At 43.2% G+C, this 14,895-nt stretch overlaps 1 protein-coding gene across 2 annotated transcripts in view; it reads left to right on the forward strand.

Annotated features, from left to right (window-relative positions):
• LOC122793112 (proprotein convertase subtilisin/kexin type 5-like) overlaps positions 1–14,895 on the forward strand; it is a 3,326,953-nt gene that overhangs the window by 3,239,556 nt on the left and 72,502 nt on the right. For both annotated transcript variants that reach the window (XM_044060853.1, XM_044060852.1), the window contains one exon: positions 2,983–3,112. In XM_044060853.1, the coding sequence (XP_043916788.1) occupies positions 2,983–3,112 (130 nt within the window). The remainder of the gene's footprint in view (positions 1–2,982; positions 3,113–14,895) is intronic.

Consider the following 14,895-nt stretch of genomic DNA (forward strand, 5'->3'; position numbering starts at 1 on the left):
TCGGATGCCTCTTGTATACCCCTGGCACACTGACGTCAGGGAAGAAGCGACAGCAACCGACGCTGTACCAAGACTTTGGAATTTGGGCCGACTGCGGGACCACCTGACGGCAAGATAACCCAAGTGTGATGACTGCAGCAGGGTATACACTTGAACATCTACATTTATGGTAGGTACAAAACTGTACTTTTGACCAGCCTAGAGGTGTGTGTGTGTCTTTAATATATCTTGAAACTCCTTGAGTAACCAGGTAAGAATGCATGATAGGATGAGTAACAGGTAAAGCACAAATATCAGCATCTTCCAGGGTTAAGAATTCTTGCAATGACTGCAGTTTCATGTTTAGACTCCTAGCATTTAGCAGCATGACCTTTAATTTTTGTTTTGTTGAAATGTTTATGCTGGTTTTATCGACCTTAGGACTTTTCCTAAAAAAGGCACTATGGGTGAGGCAAGAGCCTTTGCCAGTAGCCTGAAGCCCAAGTGAGACAGATGCAGACTGTCTCTAACAAAGCATCATGGTCTGTCGATCATAGCTTCCCAGGCTGAAAGGTACTGGATCCCCTAGAATGACACCAGAAACTAAGCGATTGTTAAAGTCAATCATTTTCTGTTTGTATTGAGGTATCATTCTGGGTGACAGTAGAATGCTGCTTAAGGCTAAGGACATACCTGCCTGGGACACACATTCAGTGAGCTCAGTCATGTCTCTTTATGCAGTCTAGGGAGGAACATCGCAAGTCGTTCACCCCAACATGGACTATGACATAGTCATAACAGTACCCGTTGTTGAGAGACGAGTGCATGTGTGATATGGCGGATTCTGGCACCTGACAGACAACTAACCATGATTTTTTCCTTATCCATCCGGGTGAGAGACACATCTGTGTGTCTCACAATGGAGTCTCCTATGACTAATATGTTGTATTTATGGTTAGGCCTTTGTGGTTGCAAGACACAGGTGTGTAGACTATGCATGGTATGTGGTGTGGAGGGTTATGGAGTTTGCATGTGTTTTTTCCTCTGAGGTCTCCTTTGTTTGGGTATGTGTTTTTTTGAGAACCTCCACATATGTGGGTGTATGTTGTGTAGTTGTGGGTAGTGGTTGAGGTTTAGTGATTGTGTTGATAACCGTCTCAGTGTCAGATATACTGGCATGTGAGGGAGAGGGCATAGACTCTAGGTTCTTAATGTATTTGCATCTCTCTCAAATTGTGTTCCTAGGTGGAAATAGCAGATGGTTGTCCGTGTACGCGAGGCAGTTGCAACACTTTCTCAGGATGCCCATATCAACCAGGCTGGCAGGAGAAACCATAGGGTATTTTCTGTCCATATTTGTCAGAATCTGAGAGAGAGAGGCCAGGGAAAGCTAAGGGATAGGCCTAAAGCCCAAGTGCTTAGACCAAAACTAAGAGGCTTAGAATTACACTTAAAATTTAAATAGGCTAAAAACAAGCAGTAATAAATGCAGCAGAAAAGATGCAGTTGAACACTTTAGAGAACAAGTAGCTGAAAAAGCAAGATGAAGTAATAGAGTAGGAGGAGGAAACACAAATACTGTAAAAGCAGCTAATTTTTTTTTAATGGGAAGGGAGAAAGGAGGAATGGAGGATAATTCAAGGTAAAGAAACTATGGGAGTTGGGCTTCCCAAATGTTCTTTTTGTATTAAGTAGAACGAGCTAATGAGACTGAACTGGGAGGAGTGTCCCAGATCAAATTTACAGTAGGGGAGGGCAACTCCAAAGCCACCAAGTTTAAGAACAAGACAACAATAGCGAGGGAGGCTGGGGAACTATGGTACAGCTATTAGCTACACTATTTTAGGCAGAAAACCCTACAGAAATGTTTATACCAGCAGGAAAACAGCAGTGAAACACTAAATTAAAGTTTTAAACAGAAAAAGGAACAAGGAGACTATAGAGAATGCTTTTAACTGCAAACAAATCAGTTATATGATACACTCCTTGGCAAGAAAAACAGAATGAACAGATGCTTAACAAAAGAAGAAAATTTCCAATTAATACCTTTCACACAGTGAAACTAGCTAAAATGCTTTACAAAAAGTGAGTCAGTAACAAAAGTGATTTAAAAAAGCTCAGTAAGGCAGTAGAACAGTGAATATTAGTTTATACCAATAAAAAACAGTACAAAAGGCAGCAGACAATAAAAAGTTCAATAAAAAGTAGGCAGCAGACAGAAAGTGCAATAAAAAGTAGACAGCAGACAATAAAAAGTGCAATAAATTGTAAGAATAAGCAAGAACTAGTAAAAAAATAAGTAAGAAAACAGGATAAAGATACCACTGTCAGGTATTGAACCCAGAACCTTCTGAACTACAGTCAGGGAAACACACCACTACACCAAAATAGAGGAATTTGGTTAGCCTCATTATTGGTTACCTGGATTGCAAGATCCAATAACATGTCATTGTTTAAAATCTGAGAAAAATATTGCAAACAAGCTGTAATAGATTCTGCATGTAAAACACATGGATATAATTCTAGCAAATTCACTACTTTAAACACAACACTAGCAAAGTACATATTTATTTGGTTAACACCCTAAAAGCAGGCTTCACATCAACTAAGAAATTTGCAGAAATGTGCATTTGATATCCTCAAAATGTTTGTTAATCTTTGACGAATGAGAAATTTTACATCTGTCTTATGGAAAATGTATCTTTAAGTAAGGAACATATTTAGAAAACAACCTCACAGACAACCCATTTTCTAAGCATCAGTATTATCACGGTTAGTGCCATTGGCAGTACTAGATCCTTCAGAAGGGGCTAAGATATTTGGTTCTGGAGTTGGGTCTCATTGTCCCCAGATAAGTAGTCCACTAGTACTCATTGTTTTCCATCCTGGTGAGTATTATAATGACTTGTTTAAAAGTAATTGCACTTGGAATTAACCTTGTATGTCTAATTTATTTAGTGTTGCTCAAGCAGCTTAACTGTACACACTTGTTTAATTTTTAAGGTCTAGGAGCAGATGCTTGCATAAAATGTTCTGAGAACTACTACCTGGAAGAGTACCGTTGTGTGGCCACCTGCAGTCCTGGATATTTCCTTGAACAGTCCTCCAACATTCGAGAAAAGGTGTGCAGAAGGTTAGTGTTCCAGATTTTTATAATTTTGGTACTAGCTTAGCAGGATAATGTTGAGATGAGGAAACACATGCAGTTTATTATTTTTTGGGTTAAGTAGTTGTGTATTATTTTATATTTCCATGCTCAGAGATTTTGTAATTGTACTTGCTGAGAATAAAACAACAGAAATATGTATCTTTTTTGATAAAGCTGAACATAATGAATATTTGATGTGTTTTGACCAACGTCTTCCCAAATGAAGCATTTCTGTCTAAAAAGGATGCAAAATAAACATATTTAGTTCCTTTACTTTATAAAAATAATATCCAGTATATTATTGCACAGATTTTTTTACTTTTCCAGTGCAACAGTCCTAGACTGGTTAGTCTCTTTAAAGTGAATCAGAAGTAGGAGTCTAATGATCAGTGTAACAGGAAGCAGAGCTGTGCACATTATCCAGAAGTACGCATTTTAGCTTTTAAACTAAATACTAACTTATAGTTGTAAGCTTTTTGAAGTGTTAGACTGTGTGTGTTACATCCCATTAAGTATTCCAAGCATTTATTCTGATTACACTGTGTCATTCAAAAGCATGGCTTTGTATGCTAAATACTGAACATTTGTTCTCTGTATGAAAATAATGTCTTTATACTAATGTTATATCCTTCTATGTATTTAAATGACATCTCTATAACATAGGTGTGCACTAGGCCAATGACCTTGGAGCCTTTACAAGCCTAGCCCATAGAAGTGCCCTGGCATCATGCTGCCATTAGTTCCTGGTGCCTCTATCAAGTAGAGCCACTGGAGTGATACCCAGGGTGAACTTTCTATTTCCCATCCACTCATCAAGATTTCTTTTGAAAAGGGCCAGTGAGGTGCTCTGCCTGACATGTATGGGAAGTCTATTCCAGAGCATGGGCAGTCTCTGGGTTATGAACATGCCCCTCCAGCATGTTCTGTTGATTGTGGTGATGAGGTTGAGGTCCCTGGAGCGTGTGATGTGGAGGGATTGGAATTCCTTTAGGTGTAACATTTCTAACAGGGCCGGGTCAGGCATGGTTGTGTAAATCAAGCAGAGATCGCCTGTTAATAGATGATATGAGACAGAGAAAAGCTGGAGGTTTTTTTTGAATCTGTCCATGTAGGGCATGTGTTTAAGGCCTAGGATCCTCTTTGTGAGGTACTTTTGTTTGTTTTCCAACTGTTGCAGGTGTTTATTGAGGTACATGCCAAATGGGGCATTATACTCGATGATTGGTGTAATGAGGGAAGAGTAGAGAGAGATGATGACCTCTTTCTCCCTGGATGCAAAACCCTTGGTAATGAGATGTGCCACATAGAAGGACTTTCTGACCACAGTGGCAATGTGGTGGTCAAAGGAGAGATTGCTATCAACGTGTGTCCCCAGATCTGTTATAACTCCTTCAGTGTTCAGTGGGCTACCATCAATGTGGTAATTAGTGGGAACTGAGTTTTTCCCAAAGAGAATGACAACACATTTTTTGGCATTAAGCTTAAGCCCATGGTTTTGACACCAATCGTTGGTCTCAGTGAAGCCTTTCTGTAGGATGTCTACATCACTTGGGGAGTTAGTAATGGCTCCCAGCTTGCAATTGTCAGTGAACCTGGTCCCTCCGTGTTGACCTGGACTTCTGAGAACTAGATGCCAAACAGGAGAGGAGTCTGCTACTTTCACACTGTGGGTCCTATTTGTGAGCCAGTTTGCAACCCACCTAGTGATATAGGGATTGATGCCTAGTTTGGTGAGTCTATCAATAATTCCTGAGTGGGGAATGGTATTAAAGGCCTTGGGCAGATCGAGGTAGGCTGTATGAACTGCCTTGCCCTCATCCACAGCTCTGGTGACTGACTCAAAGAAGTCAACCAGGTTGAGCAGGCATGATCCACTCTTCACAAAACCAAATTACGTGGGATCCAGAGTTTGAAGATTCCCTATATCCTTGTTAATTAGGTCCATGATGATGCACTCCACAGCCTTGTATATCAAACTCATCAGGCTAATGGGGCGATAATTCCCAGGGTCTGTAGTCACTCCGCCTTTATGGAGAGGGATGACTGTAGCAGTGTGCCATGTAGGGGCAAAGCCTGAGGTGAAGCTGTGATTGAAAAGGGCACACAGGTGTGGTGCCAGTTCACTTTGTAGTCCATGTAGAAAACAGCCAGGGATATTGTCTGGTCCCATGGAAGCTGTATTCATGGCGCTGGACAATGCAGCTTTAACCTGTGCTGCAGTAATGCTGGGTGCCTGGCATTCTTCTGGTATTGTGATTGGTTCTTTGGGGGGGGGGGTGAAGTTTGCACTGAATCTTTCAACCAGTATGTTGTCAATATCTGTTGTGCCATTCTGCAGTAACTCAGAGCAAATCTGGGTATTGCCATGGAGATTCTTTATATAACTGTAGAAGGCTTTGTGATTATTTTTAGTGTCTGCTGCAATTCTGCCTTCATAGCTAGCTTTAGAGGTTTTGATGAGGGATCTGAACATTTTGTTGAGGCTAGTAAGGGAGTTTTTCCAGTATTAAGACTTCACCTTTTTCTGCAACAGTTTCTTCCTTCTGTTATAGAGTTTGAGGGATCACCAGATTGGCTTCCGTTTTTTTTGAGGCGAGTGCCTTGGTTCTGTTGGGTATGGCTAGTTCCATGCATTTATGTATGTGTTCGTACAGTGCATTGGTGTATGATTCAATGGTCATACACCTATTTTCCATTTGCATGGGTGCTGTGAAGTTAGCCACCTCTGTTTTTAGGAGCCTAATGTCAGCTTTGGAGAAGTTCGTCATGGTGGTTACCTTTGCTGGTGGTGTGGGTGAGATGTGGATTTCCATGGTAATTAGTCTGTTGTCAAATCTAACCAGGGCGGGATTGACTATTTGTGTTGAGCAACGGTTGTCCATGTTAGTAATAACCAAGTCAAGGATGTTGCTTCCTTTAGTGGGGGTAAGAATGAGCTGGTGCAGCACATTGGATTTAATGAATTCCAGGAAGCGTTGGGCAAGTGTATTGGTGCATGATTAGTTTTCCCAGTTGATGGAGAGGTAGTTGAGGTCACCCAGTATGACAGTGTTGGATTGGACCCTAATAGTTTCCAGGGTGCTTAGGAACATGCAGTGAGAGTCTTGGGACATGGTTGGGGACCTATAGCAGGCTGCAACCTGAATCGCCGTCTTACCTACTGTTAGTTGTACCTGAAGAATCTCCAATGCGTTATGCTGGGCTACTAGTCTGGAGCTGTGCATATCCTTAATGAATATGGAGATGACATCGCCTTTGGATCTTTGGTCCATGTTCTGGAGCTGAAAGGTGTGGAATGAGTTAGAGCCTGGTAGCGCAGAGGTGCTTTATGCTGCTTTAAACCAGGTCTGCGTTACAGCACAAATGTCGATGTTCTCCATTTTGAGGAATGCTTTGAGTGAGTGCATCTTGAGATTTAGACTTCTAGCTTTGAGCAGCATGACCCTCAGATTGCATTTATTTATAGCTGTTATGGTGGTAATTTGGTCTTTGGAACACTGCCTGAAAAAGACACTATAGGGGTGTCAAGAGCCTTAGCCAGTATCTGAAAACCTAGCCATGACAGATTCAGGCCATCTCTGGCAAAGCATCAAGGTCTGTCAGTCATGTCATCCTAAGCAGACAGATACTAGATCCCCTTAGAATCACACAAGAAACTTAGCCAATTGTTGAAGTCAATCATTTTTTGCTTGTACTACGGTATCATTCTGGGCAATGCTAGGATGGCGCTCAGGGCTAGGGTCATACCTGCCTGGGCCACATAATCCAAGAGCTCGTCCAGTCTCTTTTCATGTAGTCCAGGGAGGTGCATCTCAGGTCATTCACACCCACATGGACAATGACAGAGTCATACTTGTACTTGTGGAGTGACCCGAGTGCGTGTGTTGTGTGTCGGATCCTGGCACCCGACAGACAGCTGACTGTTATCTTCTCCTTATTCAACCTAGTGAGTGGGACATCAGTGTGCCTCACTATCGAGTCACCTATGATTAGTGTATTGGGCAAGCTGTTTTGCTTTGGGGGCTTAGGTTGAGAGGCACACTGCGTAGGTGAGCTGTGTGTCTGATGATTTGTGCTGTGTTGTGCTGGTCAACTGCATTTCTGATTTGGAGGTCTCTGCTGTTTGGGTAGATTTCTATTGAGAGCCTCTGTGAAGGTAAGTGTGTGGTTTGTGTTTTTATATGAGAGCTGTGATGATGGGTGTTCTGGATGGTTGTGTGTTCCATGTGGTCTGGTGCAGGTGTTGACCTCCTCTTGACCAGATATTCCGGTCTTGGCTGGAGAGTGCATGTCTTCCAGTTTGGATATATAAGTGCATCTCTCTCAAGTCTGAGTGTTGGGAGGTAAGAGGAGAGGGTTGTCTGTGTAGATGAGGCAGTTGCTACATTGCCTCAGAATGCCCAAGGTCACCAGGTTAGTAGGAAAAAGCACAGGGAACTGACCTTTAGACATGCCAGGAGGGATGGTCATTATTAATAAGTTCTGGAACTGTTTTCTTATAGGATGTTTAGTGCTGTTGGCACTTATGTGTGCTACAGTAATTGCTACAAGAAGCCAGATGAAGTGCTAGGTGAATAAGCAAGTTAAATGCAAGAGAGAAGAGAATTAGCAAGATCTAAGGGAAAAAATGAAGAGTAGACTTTGTGGCACTGGCAATAGTTTAGTTAGTGGCGCAGCACGGTACGCAAATCCATACAAACACATGTTTTTAAAGCAGAAAGTTGAAAAGGAGCTAGAAACCACATGTCCTTCAAGGATGCATCTGCAGTCATCACATATGGGTTGTCCTGCCTCAGGCAGCCCTTCGGTCGGCCGGATTCCAAAGTCTGGGTCCGGCGTCGACTGATGTCGCCCCTTCCCCAACGTCAGAGCGCCTGGGGTATAAAAGCGTCAGCCGACGCCATCTTCCTCATTCTTTCTTGCCGCGTGGTGCCTGAAGCAGAAGCAGTTCGCAAGTGATGGTTGGCCAGCTCCTGTAATTCAGCTAAACCGAAGACTTCAAAAGCTAAGTACCCCGTTGGGGACTCTTTTTTGCCTCAGCCGATGTCAGATAAAATGAATAATTGCTTAACTTGTGGGAAACAAATACCTCATAAGGATTTCCACTCTTACTGCCTACCTTGCCTAGGCCCAGACCACGACGTCTCGGCCTGTTCCGCCTGCGCTTCCTTCAACCGACGCACTCTAAGACGTCGGTCGGAGTTCGCAGAGGAATTTTTGGGGGCTAGTTTTGCATACAAAATGCCGTCGGCGACTCCGACTTCACATTTAATACAGAAATGGAAGGACAAGGACCGACACACGCGGTCCGCGGTTTCGGCTGAAACCACGGTCAGGCCTACCGCGAGTGTCTCGGTCTCGGCTGAAACCGACTCCTTGGTACTACCGTCCACCGAAACCATACAACTGACAACCTCGGCCCCGGAGGCCACTGCTGTATCGGTTGTTGAATCTCCTTTGGATTCTGGAGTCCAGGAACCTTCCGACACCATTCCCTTAGACAAAACTACACCAGCACGTGGTGCAGCCCGGCCTCCTGCATCCATGTCTATTAAGGCATTCTCTAGGGCTAAAACTGCTAAACACTTATTTCATTAATTAGGGGCTCTCAGCCTCATCCGGACAGGGGCTCTCAACCTCCTACAGAAAAAAGGCCCAGGGTTGAGCCCTCTGATCCCATCTCCTCAGATGAGGCCTCTGATGGCTCTGCTCTCTCGGACTACCAGGAGGAGGCTTTTCCGGCCTACAAGGATTCAGATGCAGAGGAATCTATCCCTTCGGCCTCCCCTCCTGAAGAACTGTCTTTTGGGGAAACTCTGCACACTATGAGGGAGCATTTCCAATGGCAAGGCCAGGAATTCTCTGATTCCAGGAAGAGATTAAGGACCTTTTTGCATTTGCCTCAGCATAGACCTTTGGCTATTCCCCCTGTTTTGAATGTCATTGATGATGTGTACTCTGAATCTAGCACAACCCCTGACACTCTCCCTCCGGCTTTTGCCAAACCCGATAGGTACTACAGGGTCCCGGAATCCCACCTTTTCCTTTACAAGGCCCACTCTGCTGATCCAGAAACTATCTCCCAGGGCCCTAAAGGGGTTGCAGCTGTCACTACAAAAAAGGCTACCTAGTGCTTACCACTCCCACTGATAAGCTGAGAGGCCTCCCTCTAACACAGAAAGGTCTGGGGAACTCAGAAACTACAATACAGTAAATCTGTATATGGACCTCTCTAGTAACAGGAAAGGCAGGAAAACAAGCTAGAACTTTTTTTTAAAATATAACATTAGCAAGCTGATTTGAACAAATTAACCAATTAACCAATAAAAAAGCTCAAAACTGAGCCCTGTTCTAGCAGTCTTCAGTCAGACAAGTTGGATGCAGGAAACCTTCTCCAAAAATAGATGGCCTGAATTAGTGCTCAAGTTATACAAACAAAGCTAAATTCAGCAGGTCTGAATCTAGTCTATGCCACAGCAAACAAGGTGCACCAATTTCAGAAAGAAACAGTTCAAATAAGCAGGCACAATAAGCCTTTAACCAGAAATTCCCAGCTCAGAAGGGCAGAATCTACCCTATCCTCCCAGAAGAGTGCAGACCACAAACCTTCTTAATGTAAAATAACTGGCCTGAAGCCCAAGTGCTTAAACCAGAACTAAGACACTTTTAGAATAACAGACACTAAGCCTTCAATCAGCAACTCCCAACTTAGAAGGATGTAAGCTACCTGTCCTGCCACAAAAGTGCAGACCACAAACCTTCTTAATGTAAAACAACTGGTATAAAGCCCAAGTGCTTAAAACAAAAGGCTTAGAATAACAGTTACACTTTAATCAGGCTACTAACAAGCAGTAATAAATGCAGCAGAATAAATACATTTGAGTACTTTTAAGGACTTGCAGCAAAAGCAAAATAAAGTAGGAAAAACAAATACAGTAAAAGCAAATGAATAGTGCATCTTTTTGGTTAATTGGGAAGGGGTGAAACACGATAATTTAAGGTTGATAAACTAAGGGAGTAGGCCTTCCCAAATTACCTCTCTCTATCCAGTAGAATAAGCTGATGAGATGGGACTGGGATGACTGTCCAAAATGAGATTTATAATAGGGGTGGGCAACTTAAAAGCCACCAAATTTAAGAACACAACAAGGACTGGGCAGGTGGGTGGGGAACTCTTAAAACTCCAACAGAACAGAACTTAAAACAAAACAAATGTAATACTAGAATAATATACAAAATAGAAGTGATCAAACCTTAAATAAAGAGCTTCAAATCAAAATTAAATGCAGAGTTAAGTGATACTCAGAGCAATGCAGACCACATAAACACTTCAGATAACTACAGATATTTCTGAATAAAAGAGCAATGCTGTCTCTCAGCTCCTCCCACTCATTAACTGATGTTATTCACAGTTTGCAAAGGAATTCTTGGTAACTTTTTATAACTGACCCTAGCCAAGAACTCTTAAAACTCCAACAGAACAGAAAACCTAAAACAAAACAAATGTAATACTAGAATAAGATACAAAATAGAAATGATCAAACCTTAAATAAAGAGCTTCAAATCAAAATTATATGCAGAGATGAGTGATACTCAGAGCATATCCTTTATGTGAGGAGCAGCGAATGGCTCATCAAAAAGCTACAGGGCAGACTTGAGCTTGACTCCTATAGATCCTCATTACATTTTATGTAAACTTCAGCAAATTATTACTTTTTTATCCGTCTTCACGTCCCATCTAAAAAAGTTTAAATTTACTGACTTGTCTGCCATAAAAAAGGATTCAAGTTCTACTTCAGCAATGAAAAGTCTTAATTTTTTTACGCGTTCATTACAGAACTCACTTTAGCAAAAACACTCCTGTTTTGCTTGTCATTTTCATAAATGGCTTTCAGAAGTTTCTTGCATTATTTATTTTCAGGGATCCATACACATTTTGCTATTGCGCAACTTTCCAGCTGACCTAATGTATCTTTTGTACTTCTCCAGGGGGAGTTGTGTTCTCTTTGGCCATTGGTGGGCTGGAAAAAGTAGAGAGGAAATAGAAGTGGAATAACTCTGCAGCATCACATATGCTGTCCTAGGACATCAAAGTTTTTTTTGTTAAGTCTTAAATTTGCACAGTGGATGTCATGTACATCACCGCACACAGCACCCATTATGTCTGCCCCACTAGTATGCCTAAAGTCAACAGCTATCTGCTGTGTGATTGCATCACTACCCCCCCATCACTGTTGAAGTGCTTGATCACAAGTGGAAATCCCATCCTCCTTCCCAGAATGAGTGAGCCATCGGCTATCATTTGTTCTCACCCTCCCTGGTTGGTACCTCCAGCACCTGAAATGTTAATCAATCCATATCCATTTTCGGATGTTCTTCATGATGTTCTTCATCTCACATTGCTGCAGTCCTAACACTTGGGTAGTCCGCTGTCCCTCGGTCGGCCCGAATATCAGAGTATAAGGCTGACGTCGGTCAAGGCGCATTTGACTGACATCAGAACGTCAGGGTACAAATGCGCATGACCGACGTCATATCCTCAGTCTTTTTTGCCGCATGGTCCGATGCAGAAGCAGTGTTGCAAGTGCCGTTCGGCGTTCTGAAATTTTTCGAATTCGGAGTTTCAGACCGAAGTCAGAGTTGGTTAAGTACCCGTTGGGGAATATTTTGGTTTTTCTTGCCTCAGTGGTTTACCGGATGTCAGAAAAAGTGAATAACTGTATTTCTTGTGGGAAACAGATACCGCATAGGGATTACCATAATTTGTGTATACCTTGTTTGGGACCTGAGCACGACGTTGTTGGGTGCCGCTTTTGTGCTAGGTTCAATAAACGCACTATAAAGCGAAGGTTGGATTGTGCCAGGTTGGTCTTTGGGAAGCGGTGCAATTACAATATGCCGTCGGATGCTCCGATGCCCGCTTCCTCAAAGAAGCGCAAGGACAAGGCAGTTAAACCTAGGTTAGAGGAGTCATCCGAACCGGACGCCGGTTCTTTAGAGGCGTCAGTGGAACCGGTGGTTCCGACGGAGGCCTCTCTGGAGTCCCAGGGAGAAGCTTTGTTTTTACAGGATGTGGCCTCCCAGGAGGCAGGTCAGGCTGTAGGGGCTTCTCAGATAACTGTACTCCCCTCCCTTCCTAAGGTGTCTAGGCCCTCTCTTTCTGCTTCCAAGGCTTCTCCTAGAGGCAGGTCTAGTTTAGCTTCTGTGGGTGTCACTCCTAGTTCTTCAGGTTCTGTGCCCAAGAAGCACATGCTTAAAATGGCAGAAGATTTAATTACTTTAATTAGAGGCTCTAAGCCCCCTCCTGATAAGAGGCCTAGGATGGAACCAGTGTTGGGGGATTATGAGCAGGCTTCGGATGTGTCTGAGTCTTCGGCTGAAGACTTGCAGGAGTATTCTCATTATTCTGATTCTGATGTGGATGATTCTACTCCTTCTGCTTCTCCTCCTGAGGATTTTTCTTTTTCAGAGACCCTTCACTCCATGAGAGAGCATTTTAAATGGGAAGGTCAGGGCTTCTCTGATTCCAGGAAAAGGCTTAGGGAATTTTTGTTTTTACCCCAGCATAGGCCTTTGGCTATACCTCCTGTTCTGAATGTGGTGGAAGATGTGTTTGCAGAGGCTTCTCTTAATCCCGATTCTTTGCTTCCTGCTCCTGTTAAACCAGATAGGTATTACAGGGTGCCTGAAGCTCATAAGTATCTTTTTAAGAGTCCTAGGGCAGACCCAGAAACTGTTAGCCAGGGGCCTAAGGGTGTTAAGGCTTCTGTTGTCAAGAATCCGGTTCCTGCAGATAAAGAGGCCAGGGCCTTGGATAGGTGGGGAAAGAAAGTTTATACTTCTTCCACTCTAGCCATGAGAGCTTTGAATTGCCAGTTTCACATGTTGAAATATCAAATTATCTCCTTTCACAGTTGAAATCTAAGGTTGATGCTCTGGCGGAAGGTATTGATTGTAAAGAGTTACAAGATTTAGTGCATGTTTCTGAACAGGTGGGTAAGCATTCTTTGCAATGTGGTTTTGATGCTGTACAGGCCTCGTCTAGGGTGGCTGCCACTGGGTCAGTTCTTCACAGGCATGCCTGGCTGAGGGATCAAAATTTATCTGACCATGTTAAAACTAGGATTTTGGATGCCCCTTTGCAATCTGATGTCTTGTTTGGTTCTCCTGTTGAGGCAGTTTTAAAGAAAATGGAAGACAAGGCTAAGTCTATGCAGACTGTTAAAGATTTTTTGCAGGTTCAGCCTCCAAAGTTTAGTAGAAATTGGCCTACTAAGGGGTGGACGATCCTTCTTATGATTCCCAGTCTAGGGGTAGATCTAGACGTGGCAGGGGCAGAGGTCAGGGCTCTTTCAGGCCTAGAACAGGGAGTTCTCCTGCACAGTCTTCGGGTGAGGGCAGGGGTCAGTCCTTTCGTAAACAGACCCAATGACCTACCTTTTCAGCTGCCAGAACCTTCTCACCTGGCAGCACCTTTGGGAGGAAGGTTGGCACTTTTCAAAGAAAATTGGAGTTTGATTACCCAAGACAGATGGGTATTGGATATCATACATCACAGTTACAGGTTTTATTTCCATACCTTGCCTCCTTTCAAAGGCATGCCAGACATTCCTCCTCAACAAAGAATAGAGGCTCACAAGCAAATTTCTCTGTTACTCCAAATAGGGGCCATACAGCCGGTTCCTATGCCAGAAAGGGGCCTAGGATTTTATTCTCGCCTGTTCCTTGTACCAAAAAGGGGAACACGTGGAGACCAATTTTGGATTTATCTATCCTCAACACTTATCTGGACATTCCCAAGTTCAAAATGTTGACGTTACAACAGCTTTTACCTCTGCTGGGCAAGGATCACTGGATGGTAACTTTGGATCTCAAGGAGGCTTACCTTCATGTTCCTATCAGGCTAAGTTGCAGGAAGTATCTGCGTTTTCGGACTGGGACTTCTCACTATCAGTTCTCTGCATTGCCCTTTGGCTTATCTACTGCGCCCAGAGTATTTACGAAAGTTCTGGCTCCAGTGATAGCTTTCTTCAGGCTAAAAGGAATACAAATCTATCCTTATTTGGATGATTGCCTGATTCTGGCTCAAGGAAGGGACGAGCTTCTTCGTCATTTGGAATATGTGATAGCAGTGCTAAGATGCCTGGGGTATTCTGTGAACGAAATAAAGTCCAGTCTAGTACCCTCTCAAGACATGTGCTTTCTGGGTGTAAGACTGAATACAGCATCCCAGATGGCCTTTCTAACCCCGGACAAACAAAAGAATCTTTCCCTTTACTTCCATCATCTATCTCTTCAGTCCAGGCTGACTGCAAGGACAGTCCTTCAAGCCTTAGGGTTCATGGCATCTTGTATTCTGGTGCTTCCCAATGCCAAACTGCATATGAGGAAGTTGCAATGGTATCTCAAAATGTATGGACACAGCACTGCCAGGATCTGGACACTGTCATTCAAATAATACCTTGCATTCAAAAGGAATTTTTGTGGTGGGCTCAGGAATGTCACCTAAACAAGGGACTCTCTGTGACCCGGCCAGAGGCGAGTCAAATTTTAACGACAGATGCCTCAGACAAAGCTTGGGGAGCTCATCTAAACGGAAAGTGGATACAAGACAAGTGGCCTGTCAGACTACAGCATCTACATATCAACTTGAAGGAGATGTTAGCAGTCCAGTTTGCATTAATAGCTTTCAAGGATTTACTTCTTCCAGGGCAGGTGTTGATTCTAACAGACAACACAACTGTCATGTGGTACATCAACAAGCAAGG

This window comes from Protopterus annectens, chromosome 2.part0 (assembly GCF_019279795.1).
Source record: "Protopterus annectens isolate FY-2018-M chromosome 2.part0, PAN1.0, whole genome shotgun sequence".
Classification (NCBI taxonomy): Eukaryota; Metazoa; Chordata; order Ceratodontiformes; family Protopteridae; genus Protopterus; species Protopterus annectens.